The 24,130-nt window shown below is 35.7% G+C and overlaps 2 protein-coding genes and 1 pseudogene across 2 annotated transcripts in view; all 3 read right to left on the bottom strand.

Moving 5' to 3' along the window:
• Positions 1-1,916: 1,916 nt before the first annotated feature.
• LOC130217368 (torsin-1A-like) lies at positions 1,917-10,235 on the bottom strand (annotated as a pseudogene).
• Positions 10,236-18,338: 8,103 nt separating this feature from the next.
• Positions 18,339-20,148, bottom strand: LOC130217478 (torsin-1A-like). Its single transcript, XM_056449590.1, has 3 exons — positions 20,138-20,148; positions 19,867-20,000; positions 18,339-18,699 (listed from the first exon to the last, which is right to left on the bottom strand). The coding sequence occupies exons 1-3, from the start codon at positions 20,146-20,148 to the stop codon at positions 18,449-18,451; spliced, it is 396 nt and encodes a 131-aa protein (XP_056305565.1). The 3' UTR covers positions 18,339-18,448.
• Positions 20,149-21,722: 1,574 nt separating this feature from the next.
• The window catches only part of LOC130217452 (torsin-1A-like), a 4,856-nt gene continuing 2,448 nt past the window's right edge, over positions 21,723-24,130 (bottom strand). Inside the window, exons 3-5 of the mRNA XM_056449564.1 lie at positions 23,928-24,100; positions 23,642-23,775; positions 21,723-22,241 (exon numbers count right to left, since the gene is read on the bottom strand). Of these exons, the coding sequence (XP_056305539.1) occupies positions 21,994-22,241; positions 23,642-23,775; positions 23,928-24,100 (555 nt within the window). The 3' untranslated portion in view covers positions 21,723-21,993. The remainder of the gene's footprint in view (positions 22,242-23,641; positions 23,776-23,927; positions 24,101-24,130) is intronic.

The following is a 24,130-nucleotide window of genomic DNA, read 5'->3' as shown; positions in this document are numbered from 1 at the left end:
AATGCATTACAAGTAGCTTAAGTTATGTAATCAGATTACTTTTTAAAGTAACTAGTAAAGTTACGCATTAATTTTCCATTTTCAGGAAAACAAAAACATTCATTTGAAAAAGGGTTAAAAGGTTGTGCCAGTTATTTTGTTTTCCTGTGGGAATCTGGAATAAGAGCAGATGTGTTTGTGTTGTGTCGTGTAAACATATACATACTTAAAATGTTTTGGCTGGCAATTCAACGTTTTCTCCATTGCACAAAACAGATTCAGAATCGCTTCAAATGAACAAAAACTGAGAAATGCAAACTGAATATTTTCTTGTTTTGTTGAAAGTTGAAGTTTCTTTTCATGCGCCCCATTATTCATTCACTACAGAATTGCAGAATTTTTCTGAGCTCACAGACATGAATTTACATTTCCTTCCACATGTTTTTCACATTTAGTGTAAAAGCGCCTAATGTTTGTTTTTATATTATCACAAAACAGAATCAGAATCAGAAAGAGCTTTATTGCCAGGTATGTTCACACATACGAGGAATTTGTTTTCGGACAGAGCTTCTACAGTGCAACAGGATTACAGAGACAGGACAAAAAACAGATAATAAATATATTTTAAAAAATAGAAGTAAGTAGTGAGTGCAAATATACAGATTGACAAGTGTTGTACGTGTTTATTACTATATACAACGTTATATGTGCAGCTGTTATGTGCAAATTGGCATTAAAGTGTTATTAAATAAGTGTATTGTGTATAAAAGTGTATAGCAAGTAGTGATGTTGGTTTCGCAATTATTATCATCAAGTGTTCATGAGATGGATTGCCTGAGGGAAGAAACTGTTTCTGTGTCAGGCTGTTCTGGTGCGCAGTGCTCTGTAGCGTCGACCAGAAGGTAAAAGTTCAAAGAGGCAGTGTGCTGGGTGTGAGAGGTCCAGAGTGATTTTGGCAGCCCTTCTGCTCGCTCTGGATAAGTACAGTTCTTGGGGAGTAGGAAGGGTTGTACCAATGATTCGCTCAGCAGTCCGAACTATTCGACGTAGTCTTTGGAGGTCGTATTTAGTAGCTGAGCTAAACCAGACAGTTATTGATGTGCAGATGACTGATTCAATGATGGAGGTGTAGAACTGTTTCAGCAGCTCCTTTGGGAGGTTAAACTTCCTCATCTGACGAAGAAAGTACAGCCTCTGTTGAGCTTTTTTGACAACAGCGAGAATAGTCCAGATGAAAAGGTGCTGTAAATGTAATATAGCACATTACTTTACTTAAAAAGTAATCCCTTTGAAGCGGGGCATAGAGACAAGCCTTTAAAAGCATAATTTGTGACTCCAAGCATTGGTTGTACCCTTCAAAATCCTTCATTTCCAACTTTTGAACACTTTAGTTTGGAACGACACTTCAGTGTGTTCATGATGATTGTTTTAACTTTAAAGTGTGGTTTGGAGGGCGATTAACCGTTTTGAACACACCAAACTGTAAACTGGCAGTAAAGTAGAAACAACTTTCGATGTTCTGTGGAGGCGGAGCTTATGCTAGTATGTCATAGAGTAGAGCCTTTCAAAGCTTGCTGTTTTGGCAGACTCCCTTCATTATAGGCTGTTTTTAAAGTAAAGACAAAGTTTTGTATTCTAAAACTTACAGGATGTTTTTATAATACCATGAGCTTATACATGTCAAAAGATGAAGAGAATTTTGGTTTCTCAGTTCATGGCCCATTTAATGAAGATTGCTGTAAAGTTGGTAGCTGTTAGATTGACGACGGAAACAGAACGAATCCTTATGTTATATACAATCATTTTGCAGTGTGCTTTTTTGGAAATGCACCTAAATTTACAATGAAAGGCATGCAGAAAATACAGTTTTGTGAGAATAATTTATTAGTCTCAATTTAGAAAAACAATCTATTGACAGCCCTTATTCAATACATTCAAATGGCACTAAGTGGTACTTCTATTCATCAACATATAGCGCCAACTTCTGCCTGACGGACTTGCAGCCTTTCTCAGCAAAGACTCTGTGTATTTTGGGGAAGAAAGGCATGTCTCTGGCCACTTTATCTGCCAGATGAGCATCTTGGGTTTTGTTCAGATGCTCCATCTCAGTCAAGACACACTGGCGCACATGCCTCAGCTCCAGAGGTAGGAAAGGAATAAGTGATCAATCAGATGATGCTCTATGAGACTGGAGTGCCAAAATCCACCTGGGAAGAGATACACAACAATTAATAGATTTGAGGGGAACAAATTTAAGCCATATAATACAAGGAAGGGATGATTGAAATGCAATTAAAAGAAGCAACCGATGTAAAAAATAAAACAAATAATTGATGACAGGCCGTTAAAGGGGTGGTCCATTATGATAGGATATTTTAATCTTTAGTTGATGTGTACTGTAGCTGTGTGAACATAAAAACATCTCTGAATGTAAGATGCTTAAAGTTCAATGCAAAGGGAGACATTGGCTTTTACAGCATTAGCTTAGCAAAGCCTAAAGCTAACGAAGTTTGGGACTACAAATATATTATACATGCGGGCTAGTGAGATCATAAACCCTTCAGGTTACGTGCATTCACCACGCGCACACACCGTGCGCAGCGAAGGCAGAGCAGAGCTAAAATGTCATCCAAATACTGCTATTTCCACAGAGCTTCTTCTGTTTCTGTATTTGGGCTTTTAAAGGACATGACACAAAGAGTGAAGTGCTTACAGTTTAATTTTAGTATGTTCCAGAGAATTACAAAAATTATATAGCAAGCATTTGACAAAGGACAGCTTTCAGAATCTCTCCCAGAGTGCTGCATTCAGCTAAAAACTCCTTCAAACATATTAGACGAAGCTGTGGATTGTAAGCCACAACCTGTAAGTATTCTTATTTGTTAAAATTGATCAACTATGCACAGTTTCAAGCGTCAATGGAATGTTGTAGCGAGGACGTAAACAAGGATGTAATTGTAAATGTGTCATTTGCTGTCTGATTCTGGCACAAATTGATACAGCTAACAGCTTCTCTGACTGACAGTGTTTACATGGCGCAAAACCGTGTGCTTGTAGGAGCGTGAAGCTTTTACAGGTGACATGGAGCTGATCCGCCAATCACAGCACATTATGTTAATTGACCAATCAGAGTCTCTTGAGGACGAGCCTTTCGGAGAAACTAGAAAATATAACAGTCGTTTTCATGTTAGCAGAGTAGCTGTATATAATGTATATATGCATGTATATAATGAAAGATATAATATATATATATTATATTAATATATATATATTATAATTATATATATATTAATATATAATTATATATATAATATAAATATTGTTGTTTTTTTTTTATAAATGAAGCATGAGCACACATTGCTTTGCATCTTATAAACACAACCAAGTCCTAAAAATACTCTCTGAACTAGCGATGCGCAGATGGCGGTTATATCCACGGGCACTGCGGATAATCCGGGTAATAAAAAATACATTATGATTAATTGCGGGTGGGTTGCGGGTGGATGAGTTTATTTGTTAATGATTTTTGCGTTTGTATTTTTTAAACACATTTGTTTAAGCAGAAATGGAGGTGAAACCAATCCAAGTGAAACTTAAATGGTAAATTAAAAACTAAAGAAAAGGAAGAAAAGAAAAGTGCTGTGTGGGAGCGTTTAGCAAAGGTTAACAAGGTTGAATCAAGTGCTGGGTATGTAATAGGCTAAGTCAGGGGTGGGCAAACTCGGTCCTGGAGGGCCGGTGTCCTGCATAGTTTAGCTTCAACTCTACTCAAACACACCTGAACATGCTAATCAGTGTCTTCAAGATCACTAACTATCTATAAGCAGGTGTGTTTGATCAGAGTTGGAGCTAAACTGTGCAGGACACCGGCCCTCCAGGACAGAGTTTGCCCACCCCTGGGCTAAGTGCTTTATATGAAAGCCACAAGACCGGTAGCCTACAGTACATCAAATATGAAACATCATGTGTGTGCTAAATCGAACGCCGGTCAAGTCAAAGTCTGACAATCACTTTAGGTTCTTATATTTGTCAGGACAGTAAAAAATACCACTGGAAGTTGTGTGGAGGCATGTGTGGACCTGTGCTGCCTTGATATACAGTACTCTCCTTCCATTTTGTATCTGGTTAATAACGAACGGTCCACGCTGACCTATCATCATGCTTAAAGCAAAGAATTAGAATTATTAAAGTGACGATCGGGTGCGGATATATATATCATATAAAATTATATGTGCTTGGGCCGGTATAAGATTCTGACGGTATGATAAACTTGGATAAAAATATCAAGGTTTCACTGTATTGTGATTACTGCTCTAAAAAATATTCTTTTTTATTGTCTCGGCAACAAACAAAAACTTTCTTCCCTTTTGAACACAATATATTTTATTTTGAGAAACATTTAAAATATTTTGGGACAGTAAACATGTCAGGCTAAATAATTCAAGTGAATTATTGACTTCTGCTGTCTTCATTAGTTTGAAAAACACAGATATCTTTACAATTTAAAACGGTATTTTTGGATATCTTTTCTGCTGGAGGTACTGTTGTCCTAAAAAACAAAAAACAAAAAAATGTAATAAATATCTTACACATACCATAGGAACTGTATAACAGAAAAATTTGGCGGTTTTAAAACCTTGACTTTTCCAAACCGCGGTATACCTTGAAAACGGTTATCGTCCCATGCCTGGTATGAAGACGCAGACTTGTGTGACATTTCAGCTGATCCGCGCATCTTTACTCTGGACCACCCATTATATTAAAAACTGCACACCCAAGGGGTTGATGCAGCCATGATGCGAAGCGATGTGCATTATTTTATAAAAATTCAATGGAGCTGATTCAATTCGAATTTAAATTTTGCGTGCTGCAAATCTACTCTTAACAGAAAAAGCACCCAATGTTGTGGGCTCTACCATCAAGACCATTGCGCATTCTTCTTTTCTAAAGTCAAAAAAAGGCTGTGCAGTGTGCAATGCCTTAGAATGTTTATAAGCCATACAATTTAAGCATTCATCAGCCCCGTAGAAAAAAAAACTCTTAATATATGCATATATGACTACATGCATGTTATAAAATCTTTTAATAACTGAAATCCTTTGATTCATACTTTTCTCGTTCTTGCTGATGCTTTCAGAGATCATAATCTCTAGATCCCTGCTGTTCATCTTGATCTCTTCCCGTTTTCTGCCTTCTCTCCAGAAATCCAGGGCCAGGTCGGCAATCACTTTCCCACCTGTATTACTACACATAAACACAGATAATTATTGATTGGGTCGTTTGGGGAATTATAATGAATTAAATTATAATGTATAACCTGAGAAAAATGAAGATTGCTTTGTGGAATGACACTCCATTTACATGGGCATTGTAGTCAATGAATGGTTTAATCACATCGATAACCTGTGGTTGCATTTTGTCCATTTCAAAAATGAACATGGAGCGTGGAAAATTTGCTACATTCGTATGTATGAACTGCTTTAGCCACACCTGAATACACAGAACATGCAAATGCCAGTTAGAGAAATGATTTATGTCATGTGCTACACCCCTACATGTGTATTATGTAAATTGGCTTTTTTTATTCATTTCTTTATTGCTAGCATGCAATTTAAGACCCACCAGAGGGCACACCATCCATCCTGCACCTCTGTCATTCACTCCGACTACACCTCCCACTATGCATTGCGCCAATCAACCCACTACAGCTGTGACCCATTCACTCCGATCCAGACTCTGATTACACTAACACCTGCAGGACATTCCTGACTCACATATAAAGCTGTGGTCACACTAGAGTTTGAGCTTGCGAAATTCTGTAGTACGGCGCTGCGAAAAGGGATTAAACAAGATGATTAGGCATTTAAAAAAGCGAGCGATTGGTCCATATTTTAAATTTCTGTCCAGAGAGGTCATGTCTTGATCCTCGATTGGTCTCACGCAGTCAAGTGATGCGTTTTCGCAGGTCAGAGTTCACCAAGCTTGAACTTTGCAACACAGCTAACTGCTAAACTTGTCGCACGAGCTTGCGTTTCCGATCTGACGCATTCACGTGCGTATGAATGGAAGTCTATGGGGTGAAAAGTGCAGTGTGACCGCAGCTTTAGCCCAAAAGACACTATCATTTTGAAGTCTTGTTAAGTGTTGTGAACATTTGTTAGCGGTTTCTTTAATTCCCTTAAGAGGGTTGCACACCAGATGCGCCACTCAGCACCGCAACACGGTGTGCACATGACAATTGGAAGTATTGCACACCAGATGTGCACATTCGAATGTTATTTAAAATAAAACTATTCAGATGGCACGGCAGAAATATGAACAGTGTCCTGAGTTGTAGCTGGGCGCCGCTGACAGCTGCATACCCTGATAGAAATCTATGTTTAGAATTCTAAAATGCATGGCACTGCGTGGCGCATCTGGTGTGCGACCCCCTTTTCTTAGTTTTATGCCTTGCCTGTTTTTGATTTCAGAATACTTTAGATGTTCTGGATATTTACTGCCTGCCCCCCACTTGTCACCTGACATTTGGATTACTCTTGAATTAACCATAAAGCACTGAAGCAGTCCAAGAAAACTAGTCAAGGCTTCAAAATGTTTTAACATCCATCTCTACAGAGACATCTAGTGGTCATTTTCAAGTATTGCTCTGTAACAGCTTCAACAAAGAAACAGTTAAACCCATGTTGTCGTTAGGCATGGGACGATAACTGTTGTCAAGGTATACCGCGGTTTGGAAAAGTCAAGGTTTTAAAAACGCCAACGTTTTCTGTAATACCGTTCCTAAGGTATGTGTAAGTTTTTTTATTTACATTTTTTGTTTGTTTTTTAGAACAGTATCTCCAGCAGAAAAGATATCCAAAGATGCTGTTGTAAATTGTAAAGAAATCAGTGTTTTGTTTAATGAAGACAGCAGAAGTCAATAATTCATTTGAATTATTTAACCTGACATGTTTACTGCTCCAAATTATAATAAATGTTTCAAAAAATAGAATATATTGTTTTCAAAGGGGGATAAGGTTTTCGTTTTTTACCTAGACATTTAAAAAACTTATTTTAGAGCAGTGACCACAATACCGTGAAACCATGATATTTTTATCCAAGGTTATCATGCCATCAGCATCTTGTACCGGCCCATGCGTAGTTGTTGTTATCAAGTGATTTAGGGAAGTGGGGAGTGTTCCTGACTGGAAAGCAGTTACTTTAAGTTCCCATTCAGGGTAATTATTGTCATTAAAAATGTGTCTTATTACTGCTCTGTTCTTGTAATCTGTTATAACATCAGTCTGATATCTGAACTGTTTGTGTATAAATATGTTATTTTGGTCATGCAAAATGAACATAATAAAAGACAAGTTGTCTGCACTGATAGCCTATTGGCGACATATAGCACCAATCAGACACTTCGGGCATCCTGAGTTCGAATCCCGACCTGTGGACCTTACCGGATCATAAATCAGGACAGTAGCTAGACAAGAAGTGAAGTTGGGGGATTTGGAAAGGTCCACTAGGGCTACATGTATAATCACCGGCCACTTTTTTAGGTACACCTTACTAGTACCGGTGTATTTACTCAACCAGTCTGGCCATTCTTCTCTGACCTCTGGCATCAACAAGGCATTTGCGCCCACAGAACTGCCGCTCACTGGATTTTCCCTTTTTCCATTCTCTGTAAACCCTAAAGATGGTTGCGCGTGAAAATCCCAGTACATCAGTAGTTTCTAAAATACTTACACCAGCCCGTCTGGCACCAACAACCATGCCATGTTCAAAGTCACTTAATTCACCTTTCTTCCCCATTCTGATAATCGGTTTGAACTGCAGCAGCTCATCTTGACCATGTCTACTGTACATGCCTAAATGCATTGAGTTGCTGCCATATGATTGGCTGATGAACAGGAGTATCTAATAAAGAGGCCGGTGAGTGTATATACCATTGTGTGGCTTGTTCATGATGCTTTCAATCAAATGCAGATTCGCCACTTTAGCCACTTCTTGAAATGCTTGTAAAACTCCCCAATGAGTCACATTAGTTTTGAGACATCTAGACTTCAGGATCTCGACATTGTATCTAAATGACAGTTTTGCATCAGCCATACCTGATTAACCCCGGCATTTTTTTGACCATTTTTACAATAAAGCTGCATTTGGAACATTACCTCCATTGACACATGCCTATGTAAAATATGCTAAAGATACAATTCTTAATTCTTTTACCTGCACCGATAAAGAAATTGACAAACACCATCAACATTTAAACCAGTTCTTAGCTATCTTAAAAAGTTAAATACAATTTACTTACACTGTACGCATTTGAATCTTGATTGTCATATATAAATGTGTGAACATGCTTGCTGTTTTCTCCTGTAGTGTAAAGGTTTCTTGCAATGATTTTAGAGACATGATTTTTTCCAGTTCCTGCAGTCCCGTGGAAAGAGAGGACCAGAGGTTTGTTTGGTTTGCTGTCAGCCATAAACGAGGACACAGCTTTTAGTACAACATCAGAGACAATGTGCTGCCCAAAGAGGGCTTGTCCTAAATCTGACTTCAAACCTGGAATATTAAAAAAAATACATTTTATTTTTGTGTAGTTTGCAATGATCATTTACATGGCTGCTTTTGCCGAATCTAAGGTCACAACAAATTACATTTTACAATGTGGTAATGCTTATCTTATTGTGGTGTTAAAAAAGTTTGGAGCCACACTTTCAACTCAAAACAAATTACAGTATGTTAATTTTCAAGACATCACATGACGTGATACCATAATACAATATAAAAGTAGCATACTCAAAAGTAACAAGTAATTAAAATAGGATTATTTATTAATATTTGGTTAATTAGATCTAAATGATTAGGGCTGACATTATAGTGAGCTCCCAACAAATTGTATTGTTCAGGATAAACCCCTTGAGATGTAACATCTCATTTTCAAGGGAGTAACTATTTGCACAAATCAATTAAGCATGTGCATCCTTTCTGAGAACTACATGAACACTTTAGAGTGGGTTTTGCAATTGCAAGTTGTTCTCCTATAAAGGTACTGAGCTTTAAATCATCATATTTAGTGTTTGGGGTCACTTGGTAAGCATTTTTACTTTAGTTTTACTGCTTACTGTAATAAATATACATAAAATTATAAATAATAATTGAGATGAATGAACATGTTTAATCCACAGAACATGCAAATGCCAGTTAGAGAAATTATTTATGTCATGTGCTACACCTCCACATGTATATTATGTAAATTGGCTTTTTTTTTAATTCATTTCTTTATTGCTAGCATGCAATTTAAGACCCACCAGACGGCACTCCATCCTTCCTGCACCTCTGTCATTCGTTAATAGTTCGGTTTGTGACTAACTTACTCTTCTCAATGGGCTATATGCACAGCTATTGTTTTAGCCAACGGTAAACTTCCACTGAACGCTTAATGTGACTATTTAAAGTTTATAAGTTTTTTTACAGCATCAATGTTGTAATGTAATTTAAAATACATCCAGTTAAATAAACTTAAGCATTTATTTAGTCGTTCAAGCATAAAACGAGATGATAGACTGTGTAAACACACGTACTGTCAGAACCAGCAGTTAGCGCAGAAAATCCAATTATAATACTGAGGTAAAATACATTTTTATATTTAAAAGAGATGGGAGGGAAATTTTAATGTAGTGCTTCTTGCCTGGTCTGAGACCCACTTTATATCAAATATCTGTTAGGCAGTGAAGATCACTTATTTTAAAAGAAAACAGATCTTAAACGTGGAGAAAGACAGTTCACCGGAAGCCGTCTGGCTGTATAAAATTAAAAGTCCGTGTGCATATACCCCATTGCTAAGTTAGAACAGGGTATATCAATGTCGTGTCTTTAGAAGCGGTTCCTAAATTTGCGACTATCGAACGTAACGTCAAACCAACTTTGGTCGTTAATAAATACCAGCAGTCAAAACAGGAATTTTCAGCACATAACAGATTCGATTTTAGTTTGTTTTCCAACCCTATCATAGTAAATGCACCTATTTTCAGTTTTATCTCTTGCAAACTCAAACATAAAGTGGTCAATGGTCATACCTGCAGGATTAAAAGTCCGTAAAGGTTCCGGCTGAGTATTAAAATGCATGACTATTGAAACCAGAAGCACAGACGTTGTTAGAATGAGCCCACCAGCCAGAACCATAGACTCATCGTCTGTAGACACAACGCTAATGACATACCCCAAAATAAGTAAAAGATGCAGTGTCTTCATCGTGAAAGCAAATCTGTTCCTCCTTTAGTTCAACACTTAAGTTTTTTGGAAGTAAGTTGGACCCTGAACCTGACAGATTAAGATCAGTGTAGTACTGTACACTTCCTCAATGTAGCCTATAAAACAAGCTGATTGGCCTTTACAAACTACAGCTTTCAGTTTCCCTTTATCGCTAAAAGAACAGTCCAATCAAAACACACACATCTCCATACGCTGTAAAACCGAGCAGTGCAATCAATTAAGTGAAAATAGTTTCTTTTTACTCAAAGTTTCGTGAAAGTTTATTATAATTATTAGAAACAACTCAACATTTAATTCCATTACAGGGATTTTTTTTTTAATTTGCAAAAAAAAAAAAAAAAAAAAAAAAAAAAGTTGACATGTTTTCAATATTGTTTGCATACAGAATATGAATTACATTGTCAATGAAAAAATATACAGGAGAAAAAAGAAAGAAAAGAAAGAGTAATAAACAACATGATATAAATAAATGGATAGTTCAATCAAAACTGAGCATAATTCTGTCATCATTCAATTTAACTTGTCACAAACCTGCTTGAGCTTTTTTTTAAAGATATTTTTTTTCCTTGTACACAAAAGAAGATATTTTGGTAACCTGTAACAATTGACGTCCATAGTAGCCTATTTATTTTTCCTACTATGGATGTAAATGGTTACAGTTTTCAAACAATTTTCAGATCTTTTGATTTTCAGATTTTTTGTTTTGTTTTGTTTTGTTTTGTTTTCAGGACCATTTGATGGAGAGTATGGTGTGTAAATGAAATATCCCTTAAATGGTGAACTATCCTATTAAAATGAATCTAATCCGAGTAAACAACCTGGCTGGGAACTAGATTCCCAGGCTGCTCTAAAATGTAAATGAACAATCTTTTCATAATTTCTACATTTAAATCTGAAAACTGTTTTAAAAGTATCTGACCTTCACTTTCGTAACTTTTGCAGTCATAAGAAGACTCACGTGATGACCAGCAGGTGGAGCCCCATATTTAAGTATTAAGATGCAGCCTGCAGAAGAATTATTAAATTACTGCTGGTGAGGTGTTATTTTGTTTTCCTCTATATTGTCTGACAGCTCTTCTGTGAAATCAGGAATAAGTGCAGATGTGTTTGTTGTGTACGATGTGGAAGCATATACTTATTTGAAATGTTTTGGCTGGCAAATTAACATTTTCTCCATTGCACAAAAGCAGATTCAAATGTACAAAAATTGAGAAATACAATCTGATTCATCAATCAGTACAGAAATGCACAACTGGGCCCAGTTTTTCAAAGGTAATTTTGGATCACAGAATGGATCAAATCTTGGAAATGGGTTTTTCAAAAGTAACAGAGGGATTTTGAATTAAGACCAGACCATGTAATCCAATTTTACATTTGATTTAGATTAAACCTGCCCTTTGGGTTATTAAAACTTTGAACTCAGATTGGGTTCTATTTGATCCAAAATGATACTATATATACTGTAAATTCCTTCATATTTGAATATGAAGTATGTCACATCTAATAATGAGATATGGTTGGTTCCATATCATTTAAGGCTTTGGTAAACAGGTTTTGGTAATCCTGAAATTGGGTATTAGGATCACAGTGATCCAACCCAATGTTTCAATAAAAACTGTCATAAAAGTAAAAAACATCAGTTAATCCTGGATAGCAAAAAATGGGATTTAATTTTTTTTCAGATAATTTTTTCAATAATAAGTTTTAAAAACTGGGCCCTGCAGATAAATTCCTAAACCACTGGTGAGTGTAAATGCACTGAAATGCAGTGTTGGGGTAATGCATTACAAGTAACTTAAGTTATGTAACAGATTACTTTTTTAAGTAATAGTAAAGTTACGCATTACTTTTACATTTTCTGGAAAATTAAAAATGTTAGTTAAAAAAAAAAAAGAGTTAAAAAGTTGTACCAGATTTTGTTTTCCTATGTATTGCTTGTCAGCTTAAACAGCTCTCCTGTGAAATCAGAAATAAGTGTATATGTGTTTGTTGTCTACAATATGGAAACAATTACTTACTGGGATATGTTCTGGCTAACAATTCAATATTGTTGTTAAAGCAACAAATAATAGCTTGACTTCTAGTTGATCATTTGGAAAAGTGGCAGAAGGTAGATTTAATCCGGTGAATAATATGTTGAACTGCATCCCAATCATCACAAATACTGCAGAAGACCTATTGGAACCCGCATGGACCCAAGATTCTCACAGAAATCAGTCAAGTTTGGTGTAGGGAAAAATCATGGTTTGGGGTTGCATTCAGTATGGGGGCGTGTGAGAGATCTGCAGAGTGGATGGCAACATCAACAGCCTGAGGTATCAAGACATTTGTGCTGCCCAGTACATTACAAACCACAGGAGAGGGCAAAGTCTTCAGCAGGATAGCGCTCCTTCTCATACTTCGGCCTCCACATCAAAGCTCCTGAAAGCAAAGAAGATCAGGGTTCTCCAGGATTGGCCAGCCCAGTCACCACACATGAACATTATTGAGCATGTCTGGGGTAAACTGGAGGCGGCACTGGCTGTTTCTCAATATGCATTCTTCAGCGATCTTACATCCTCGTGTTCTCGTGGAACATTATCATCAACTGCCAAAGTTCACAGAGGACACGTAAAAGTTCCCGGATGTGTTCTTGATATCGAGGACGCATGGATGCAGATTTGAGCACCGAACTCGCTTGAGAAGTCCCAGAAGTCATTGTGACCAGAGGTGGGAAGCGCAGCATTTTTTATTCAAGTTTAGAGATATAACTTATTCACCTCAGGAGTTTCCCTAAATGAAATGGTGAATATAAACTTCAGCATGAAAATCCTAATAAAGGAAAAAATAAGGGTGTTTATTTTGTCGAAATTCGTATTAAAATCTGTTTTATTTATATTGTGCAACGTATATTTGTAAAGTCTTGATGCATAGTATATATTTTGAAAGGGGAAAATAATAAATCGCTGTATGAATGCTGTAATGTTTAAATAATTTTCCATTAAAAACGCGTGAAGGTCATGTGACCTGCAGGAAGAACTAGGGAAGAACTGTTCTCTGTTCTCGCAGTCTTCTAAATTAGTTCTTCCTGGCAAGACCAGTCTTCACAAGAACACAAGTCCGTTCTTAGTTCTTGGAATTGAGAAACACTGAAGATGAATCCAAAGAATCTTGATGAACTCTGGGAGTCCTGCAAGAACGCTTTCCTTGCCATTCCAGATTACTTTATTAATAAGTTAATTGAGTCATTTCTGTTAAGTGACAAGACTTTTGTCTGAGCAAAGTCAGACCTTACAGTCCTAATTAAACAATTAAAAAATCAAGGCATGAATATTTTGGTAAAATAAGCATAATCTAGAGGCCTTTGCCTTTCAAATAAGCCACTCCTGAGGCTAAATGATCAACTAAAAGTTAACTTAATATTATATATATTATATATATATATATATATATATATATATATATATATATATATATATATATATATATATATATAATATATATATAATATATTATTAATGTTATTATTACAAACAAAAGCAATAATAGCCTAGATGAAAAAGATAACATAAATGTAACATACCGCAGTACTTTATCTATTTTTTATTTTATTTTTCAAAACTGTTGTGAGATGTATATGTTTGTATATATTTCACAATTAAAAAAATAAAAGTCTTTCTCTGACCCCTCTAGCGGCTGAATTAGTCACTGCAGCGGAATCTCTTGACTAAAGGTGACTTGAATGAATGGAAAACGCTTTTCCATGGCTGAAACAGAGTAGAGGGAGCAGCCCAGACAAAGCAGCGAGAAACTTTGACGCTGAAAATCGCCACTCCTGACCCGCCAAACATGGATTTAAAGCAGACCGCGGTGGTGCAGTAAATCCAGCACCTTTCTGAGGGATGAAAGCGATATTGGAGTGAATTTAAAGTCCTGCTGCTGCTGAATGGACGAGCTTATTTTGGTTCTGTGGGTGGACGATGACGCTTTACAATGCAACAGGTTAGAGAGAATTTTCATTTATATTAGCAAAACTACTGAAGCAAATGAAAGCTATCTAGTTAGTGCTCTGGTTATGTTGTTGTCCGTGTGTTAATCGATGGATGTGCGTAAACAGCGTGCACGCGCTCTTAGCGACTGAATTTACAATGCAACAGAATACTGAGAGATCAAAGGAGATATTAGGCAAATCAGGCCTGTTTTGAGATGAGCAATCTGGGTCTGTGTTTAATATGCAGTGGATATATTATGTGCATCACTGACTAGGGATGTTTAAAAACAACTTGAGTTGATTTATTTCACTTTAATCAGCTTTCTGCAAAGTATATTAATCATGACAGCATGTGTTTTTAGTTAATTGTAACTTATTAAACTAATTTAATGATGTTTAACTTATAATATTAAGTTGCGCAAACTGTAAGTCAGTTTAACATCATATAAGTTCAAAGGACTCATAAGATTAATTTGATTCAGCTTAAAAAATGAAGGCAACCAGGATTTTTTTACAGTGTATTATATACTAAAATGCACACACTGCATATTTAAAACTTGAGTATTTAATTTAATTTAAAATGAATGAAAACAACGAAATCCTTATGAAACATTTATGTATTACACTTTTTGACCACATGCATGAAAAAATAAAACATAATTAAACCTAAAAGATTTAGAACATTTTTTTTTACAAAAATTTTTTTGAGCATTTAATGCTTTTAATATTGGTCATGTTTGTTAATGTTAGCATTGCATACGGTATGTATGCTTGCAGTACAGTCAAGGTTTATATATATATATATATATATATATATATATATAATATATATATATATATATATATATATATACATACATTTTTAATTTGAAAAACCAAGGCTACATTTGTTCAATCAGTTCTAATGGTTAAAAAAACTTGTAAAAATAACAGTTTTCCTACATATCTTTTGCATTTTTACTCCATTCTTTATTTTGATATGATGATTTACTACTCTATAAACGTAAGATTATTGAATTATGATAAATAACAGTTTTGAAAATGGTTGTGCTGGTTCATATTTTATGGAAACTTTGATATTAAAATTCAAAAGTGCTATTTAAATAAAAGCTATTCTATTTTAAATGGACTTTGATCACGGATACATTAAATTGATCAACATTGCTCAATATTGCTGTTTATTTTATTTTCATTCATTTATTTCTTTTAGCTTAATCCCTTTATTAATCAAGGGTCACCACAGCGGAATGAACCACCAACTTATCTAGCATAAGCTTTTACGCAGCGGATGCCCTTCCAGCTGCAACCCGTCACTGGGAAACACCCTTACACTTTAATTCACACACATACACTACGGACAATTTAGCTTACCCAATTCACCTATAGCGCATGTCTTTGGATTGTGGGGGAAACTGGAGCACCCGGAGGAAATCCACGCAAACATGGGAAGAACATGCAAACTCCATACAGAAATGCCAACTGATCCAGCAAACTTCTTGCTTTGAGCCGACATTGCTCACCACTGAGCCACTGTGACGCCTTTATTCAGTCAGCCAAAACAAAAAGTAATGACATGAAACATTTTAACAAGTAAAATAACAGTTTTCTACTGATTTTCTGCATTTTTACTCCATCTTTATTTTATTATGATGATTTGCTACTCTGTGAACTTTTATGATTATGCAATTATGATAAGGGCTGCACGGTGGCGCAGTGGATAGCACGTTCGCCTCACAGCAAGAAGGTTGCTGGCAAGAAGGTTGGCGTTTCTGTTTGGAGTTTGCATGTTTTCCCTGTGTTTGCGTGGGTTTCCTCCAGGTGCTCCGGTTTCCCTCACAGTTCAAAGACATGTGGTACAGGTGAATTGGGTAAGCTAAGTTGTCCGTAGTGTATGTGTGTGAATGGGTGTGTATGGATGTTTCCCAGTGATGGGTTGCAGCTGGAAGGGCATCCGCTGCGTAAAACATATGCTGGATAAGTTGGTGGTTCATTCCGCTGTGGCAACCCCAGAATAATAAAGGGACTAAGCTGAAAAGAAAATGAATGAATGAATAATTATGATAAATAACAGTTTTGAAAATGGTTGTGCTGCTTCATATTTTATGGGAACTTTGATGTATTAAAATTTAAAAGTTCTATTTAAAAATCTATTCTTTTAAAAAGACTTATTTTTTGTCACAGATACATTAAATTGATCAATATTTTGCTCAATATTGCTGCTAATTTTATACATTTTGTATGTGTTTATGATCAAATAAGTGTAGCTTTGATGAGCAGAAGCTACTTAAACATAATGGTATGTTTTCAAACTGTTCATGCATATTGATGCTTTGTTTTCACTGACAAAAGTTTTTCTAATATTAACAGTTAGACACTTTATCAGTTTTGGATGATGTTTATGACCCTGTCAGTGAACATGTTGATTCTCCACACAGTCCTCATGTCAGGAGTTGTATCTGACCGCTGGTGACTCCTCCGCCAGCTGCTTTAGTGTGGACTTCTACCTCAACGCAGTGGACGCAGAGTAAAGACAAACATGGTTCCCAACAAGTGGATAATGCATCCAGTTCTTCACAAATCTCCTCCCAGAAGTTGGCTTGGTACGGCTGCGTCTCCGTAAGTTTTCTTCTACACTGACACTTTAAGAGTGTGAACTAACAGTTTGTCTGACACCTGAAGATGCTAGATATCAATGCAGTGCAGGTGAATGACTGTAGATGTGTGTTTGGTGCTTTTGTATTTACAGTAAAGTCTGAAATTATTCACACTCCTAGCAAAGTCTGACTTAAAGCTTTTTTTATTCAAAAAGCAAGGTTTTTTTTTGACCGAAGATGACGCTGGCTTCTCCTAAAAGATGATAAGATTATGTACAAGATGCATCATTGTGCAAAATAATATTCCTCAGATTTTATTTACATTTGATCAAAAACTTTAAGTCGGTATTTGCTTGGGGTACAAATATATTTCTATACACAATTCGGTAAGTACCTCAGTTTTATGGTCCGGTATAGGTATGATAAACTGGAATAATAACAAATTTTCAGTACTTGCTTTTTCAATTTATTTTGAACAGGCAAAAGTGTTCTGTCACAATCAGCTGCAGAACTGAAGAGCTTCTTGTGATGCAAAAACACAATTTTAATTTGTGGCCCAAGTGGATGAGCAAAGCCAACGATCACAAAAAAAAGCATTTATTCTTTAATTGCACACATTAATTGTATTAGAAGGCAGGATTTTGTTTCAGCTGAAATGGTAAAAATGGTTTAAAATCTCTGGTAGGGCGAAAGAATGTGGACTCTGAAACTAAACAGACTAGATATGTTTTTAAGCATTTTATTCACTTCACAAAAATACTGCAGCAGTATTGCTGTTTAATATGTGCATTGGGGGTTAAAACAGCAATCACAAATGTGACCCTGGACAACAAAACCAGTCATCAAATGTCATTTTTTCCCAAATTTAAATTTATACATCATCTGAAATCTGAATAATGTAACACGGGGAGTGACAGAGACAACGTTTGGATCCAAGTTCAGGTCTATTCGGTACTCGGGTGCAAACAGATGAATAAAGGCAAATCCAGAACCGTAGTCACTATAACAGGCGAGAGGTCGGAAGGCAGGCATGAACAGGGACAAACAGACAAACTTGGCAAAGGTCAAAACACGGAGAAACAAGACTAAGGAAAGCGAGTTGAATTGTCACTTTACAGGTAAACAAGACTCGGCCAGGAAGTGAGTGTGTGCTGTTAAAGTAGTGCGTAATCAGTCCAGAAGGCATTGGCTGTGGGAGTCTAATCAGTGGAGACTTCGGTGTGTGTGTGCATGACTGAATTGTAGTCCATAAATTGTAGTCCATGTGAATGCGTGTGAGATCCAGCGATCTTGGGAGTATGATCGCTGGTGATCGTGACAATAAATAGCTTTTCTTTGATGTATGGTTTATCTCATTATTTGATATATAACTACTTGAAAATATGAAATCTGAGAGTTTAAAAAATATAAATATTGAGAAAAATAACATTTAAAATTGTAAAATTGTATAATATTTACATAATATTGTATAATATTACATAATATGGTATAAAAGAAAAATCTATGACCCATAGTTATATTATAGGAGCTACAATGCACTTTTGGCTTTTCCAAAATAGCAATAATACTGTATACCTCTGCAACATAAGGTGGTGGTTGTGTGGTCCAAGGTCAAAAATAAGGTTAACAACAAGTGTGTCTTCTACTCATCAGCATGCACCACCAACTTCTGTCTGACTGACTTGCAGCCTTTAACAGCAAATATTCGCTCTTCAACAGGGAAGAAAGGCATGTCTCTGGCCACTTTATCTGCCAGATCATCATTTTTTGGGATCTCCAGATGCTCCATCTCAGCCAAGACACATTGGAGCACATGCTTCAGCTCCAGAGGTAGAAAAGGAATAAAGTGATCAATCAGATGATGATCTATGAGACTGGAGTGCCAAAATCCACCTGTAGAACAGATACAGGTTGTTTAGTTTAAACATTTGAATGCTAAAATATAGTATTATGTAGGTTAAATACATGTAGATGCACTAATGCAATACAAATGAGGAAATACAGCTGCAAGAAGAATATTGTTAAGTTTTAAGATGACTGAACTTAAAATCAGTAAACAATTATTAATACTCTACAGTCACAACACTCCTAAAAAAATACTGGTTTCTATTACCCCAATGCATCAAATATGGACAAACCCTACAGTTGGGCTAAATATATGCGATTATAATGTAATGCAACATTAAGTATGCCCATATTTGACCCAACACATTTTCTAGAGTGTAGTGTGTGATTTAAATAGGGAGTAACTGACTCTAGTCCATTGAATTATTAGAGAATATTCCACACCCTATAGGGGGTGATGCACCATATTACACTTTGTGCATTATTTTCTAATAAATCAATAGACAAGAGTAAATTTTACCACGTTAAATGGACAAGCGTGTAGGCAGGAAAGCACAGACAGTATAGAGGAAAAGAGAGCAGAGGAAAAATTCCAAATGGCAAAGTTATTAGAATAGCACAAGTATGTAAGTAGCCGTCATGTGAGCGTTAATCAAACTATGTAGCCTACTATAACATGTAAAACGGGAACATAAAAGAAACATTATAAAAGCAACTTATGTCAACACCTTAATCATATTATTGTCTTTTTAAATTAAAGCAATTAGAGATTTGATGTACATCCGAGTGAATGAGGCAGAGGCAAGTTAGCACTGATGCCATAATGCTTGTTTTGCTTTAAGTTGGCGGTAGTCACCATGAGGGACTGTTAAGTTAAGGGACCATAGACTTAATGATCATAAGTAGAAAAACAGCATCAGTTACAATGAGGCATGAGTCTAAAACATTTTAAAATAAAAATAAATGAAGAGTTCAGATGCAAAAACCTCTAAATGCCGTCTGAAATTTGCTCCTAACATTAGCTTTATTTCACCCTCCTATGTTTATGTTCAGTTATTTCACTTTAAAGGGAATGAAAAGAACGTATTTGTCACTATAAAAGTAAAATCACTGAGCTTACACATTTGCTAATTTTAGAAGAAAATATCTAATGGCATTTAGAGGTTTTTGCATCTAAACTCTTCAAATATATTTTAGTGCATCATCAATACATACTGTTGTTTTCGTTAAAGATGCCTCTAGAGATTTTAGTGTCCAGCTCGCTGCTGTTCATCCTTAGTTGTTCCCGATTTTTTCCTTCTCTCCAGAAATCCATAGCCAAGTTAACAATCACATTCCCACCTGCATTACTATACATAAACACAAATCAACATTAGTAACAGTCTTATAAAAGAGCAGAGGAATTTAATTATCACACAATTCAGATCTGAAAATAACTTTTTAGTGCATCACCTGAGAAAATGAAGATCGCATTGTGAAATGATACTCCATCCACATTGTAATTGTAGTCCAGAAAAGGTTTTAAGACATCAATCAGCTCTGGATGCATTTTGTCCATTTCATCAAATATAAACATGGAGCGGGAAAAGCTGGATACGTTTCCATGAATCCATCTCTTTAGCTGAGCCTGAATATCAGAACAAGAAAATTCCAGTTGAGTTCAAATAACACAGCTCATGCTTTTTGTAGCAAGAAAAATACTATTATATTTACTTACACTGTACATGTGCACATTTCTTGGTGTGGGAAATGAAACTGAGATATAAATGTGTGAACATGCTCACTTTCCTCCCCTTTTTCATACACGTTTTTTGCTATGATTTTAGCAACGTGGTTTTTTCCAGTTCCGGCAGTGCCATGGAAAGAGGACCAGAGGTTTGTTTGGTTTTTTGTCAGTCATGAAGAATGATACAGATTTTAGCACAACATCAGACACAATGTGCTGCCCATAGAGAGATTTGTCCAAATCTGCCTTCAAACCTGTAAGATGTGAAATCAGAAATACAGTAGTGTTTATAATATGGCAATGTATGCTATTAATGTATCATGTAAAATCAGTGATGTATACTACAACTTATAATATAAATTTTAAGTTTTATTGCAACTAAATAATCCAGCAAACACAAACAACAACAATAAATAAATAAACAAACTGTTTTGACTTCTGTTACAGATCCCTCAAATGACAAGTCGATTTAATAAACAATAAAACCAAAAAGAGAAAAATAAGAAATTGTAGGACTGCTTATGCCGTATACTTTCAGATTTAATTTTCAATTATAAAAATACTGCTTTTCCCATTAAATTTGGAAGCAGAGCGTTGCAGTGTTGATCGTGGATTCTGCAATTCTGGACTAATAATGCTCGCTCGGTCAAATTGTGTTGGGACAACATGAAAGAATTAACTTATTCATTTTTACAACTGGAAGTGGATTGAACAAGCAAGCTGTCCCTCCAAAAAACTCAAGAATTGTGTTTCTGCTTATTTTATATGTAGTTTGAACAACAGCAAACGTCATTTTAATACTACTTAAAGATTAACTATAGGTGAACATTTATAACTTGCTGAAGTCTACTTGTAAAAATACATCACATGTTACATTGCGGAAATAATTTAGGTTTAAAGTATTAAAGCAAAGTTTTAGGTTAGCCAACTTTTGAAAAGATGTTAGAAATCCGTTGGAAAAAACAAACAAAACAAAAAAAACGTTTGAAACATAAACAAACATAACAAACGCTTACTCACGTGTGCGGTTAAAAGGCAGCAAATCGTCCCTTTCGAACAATTTGTCATACACATAATCTGCGAAGACGACATAATCTGCGAAGACGTTAAGAAAACCCAAAGAGAAAGTTATATTAGATCCCAACAATAAAACTATCAAAAAATGCCGCGCTCTCGTTGTTAAAACATTCATTATCGCTTTCGATTTGTAAAAGTCGGAAGAGAAGTTGATGAATTTGCGGTGGAAATATTAGCTAAATAGGCCACTCCTTCAGCAAACATTGAACTCTCATTTAAAAGCATTTGTTCATTTTTTACAAGAACGAAAGCACCACCATGACCGTACTGGCGATTTGTGACTTTTTATTTTTTATTATTCATGATATGAATATTTTAGAGAACACTTAAGCAGCATATATGTAAACTTTTTGTGAGTTTGCGTAGCGCATTTACTTTTGAATAAATTCGTAGCAGCACTATGACATCAACTCAACTGAGACAAAATCCCCACATCAACAACACATCTTAGGCTTTGTAAACGACATTCACTGACATTCAAGCTCTGACAATGACATGTGATGACCAGTAGGTGGAGGTGCAGGACCGGACATGCAGGACTATTCATCAACATGCAGCACCAACTTCTGTCTGACTGACTTGCAGCCTTTAACAGCAAAGACTCTCTCTTCTTCAGGAAAGTAAGGCATGTCTCTAGCCACTTCATCTGCCAGATCATCTATTGTGATGTTCAGATGCTTCATCTCAGCTAAGACACACTGGCGAACATGCTTCAGCTCGAGAGGTAGGAAAGGAATGAAGTGATCAATCAGATGCTCGTCTATGATACTAGTGTGCAGAAATCCACCTGCAACCACAAATTCAGAAAAGAATACTATAAGATTAAACGGTACGTAAATCTGTTCTGAAATCAACATTGGCTTTTGAAATATGTTGAAAAAGTACAGAGTGGGTGAAAAGTAGGCATTAGCCTAGATAATACTGCCTTTTATTGCTTATGCCTGTATCCACAAATAATAAATCCTGTTTACTATCTATTTAGAGATATTAGTTAGTTAGTTTAGTTAGCTTCAGTGACATGACAAGTTCTATAATAATAATATTAATAATAATTATAAATAATTATTTTATTTAGTGCCTTTAAAACTTAATTCTCGAAGCATTTTACACTTAAAATATAGAGGGATAAAACAGCATTGCTTAAAAGTAAAAGTGTAACATGTCCAAACAATATATAAAAAACTAAAACACACTAAAAACGCACACCTCAGAGATCTAAAAAGTGCATTTTCAAGGGTGATTTCAGACCTTATCCTTTGTGTGTTGTTGGTAATGTTTTCATCCACTCTGGGGCGATTTTGAGTCTTAATTTGGCCATAAATTTCTCTGTGTTTCAACAAATGTAATTATTTTTGGTGACAAATCTTATTTTGATACATATTTTGTGAAAATTCTTTAAAAATCTTTAAAAATTCAATACACTGTGCAAATTTACTACCCTTTTATCATGTTTGTGGCTGTTGACCCATTGACTTCTATTATATATTTTCTGTTTAACATTTTTGATTGCAAAGCCATGACACCAAATAATCATGCATTCTTGATTTTTGGTGTTTTTCCCTGTTGGCAAGAAGTACAGTTTTAAATTTTTACTATATTTTTATATATTTCATTATAATAGAAATCAACGGGGCAAAAAGCCACAAACAACAAAAGGGTAGTAAATTTGAACAGTACACAAAGGGTTAAACGATTCTGCATCCCTCAAATTAAAGGGAAGTGAGTTCCCATAGAATGCAGACAAGTTGAGGGAACTTTTAAAAGACTGGAAACAGAGTTGAGGCGAGCACACTGTTAATAGTTCTGAGAGATATTGAGGTGCCAAACCATACAAGACTTTAAATGTACATTCTAAAGCCATTAAAGGGATAGTTCACGAAAAATGCTAATTCTGTCATCATTTACTCAGATGTTTTGAAGAAAGTAGAAAACTGGTAACCATTGACTTCTATAGTATTTGTTATTCCTACTACAGAGTGTCAATGGTTACCGGTTATTCATCAAAATATCTTCTTTTTGTGTTTAACAGATAAAATAATCTCATATAAGTTTGCAACCACTTGAGTGTGAGTAAATAGTTAGTACATTTTCATTTTTGGCTGAAGTATCTCTTTAAATATTGCCTATTAGTAAATATTGCCACCCAGCATATCTATGCAATTTAATTTAACAATCACTTATACGCACAGTTCTTATCATTGTAGACATTTTTAGAGATTTTAATCTCTAGCTCGCTGCTGTTCATCCACAGATCTTCCCGATTTTCCCCATCTTTCCAGAAATCCAGAGCCAAATCAACAATTACTTTCCCACCTGCATTACTACAAATAAACACAGATCATCATTAGTGACAGTCTTATGGGAGAGAAGAGGTAAGTTATTTAATAACCATTACATCATTCTCGAATCTTTGTATGGCTATTCAGTTACATACAGCCACATTTGTGGAAATCACTGATTTTACTGCATATACCTGAGAAAAATGAAGATCGCATTGTGAAATGATACTCCATTCACAAGAGAGTAGTCCAGAAAAGGTTTTAGGACATCAATCAGCTCTGGTTGCATCTTGTCCATTTCATCAAATATAAACATGGAGCGGGGAAAGCTGGATACGTTTCCATGAATCCACTGCTTTAGCTGAGCCTAAATAGACAGAATTGTGCAATGTGCAAT

Source organism: Danio aesculapii, chromosome 23 (assembly GCF_903798145.1).
Source record: "Danio aesculapii chromosome 23, fDanAes4.1, whole genome shotgun sequence".
NCBI lineage: Eukaryota > Metazoa > Chordata > Actinopteri > Cypriniformes > Danionidae > Danio > Danio aesculapii.
The sequence above is the reverse complement of the archived record's forward strand: the minus strand, read 5'-3'. Positions and strand labels throughout refer to the sequence as shown.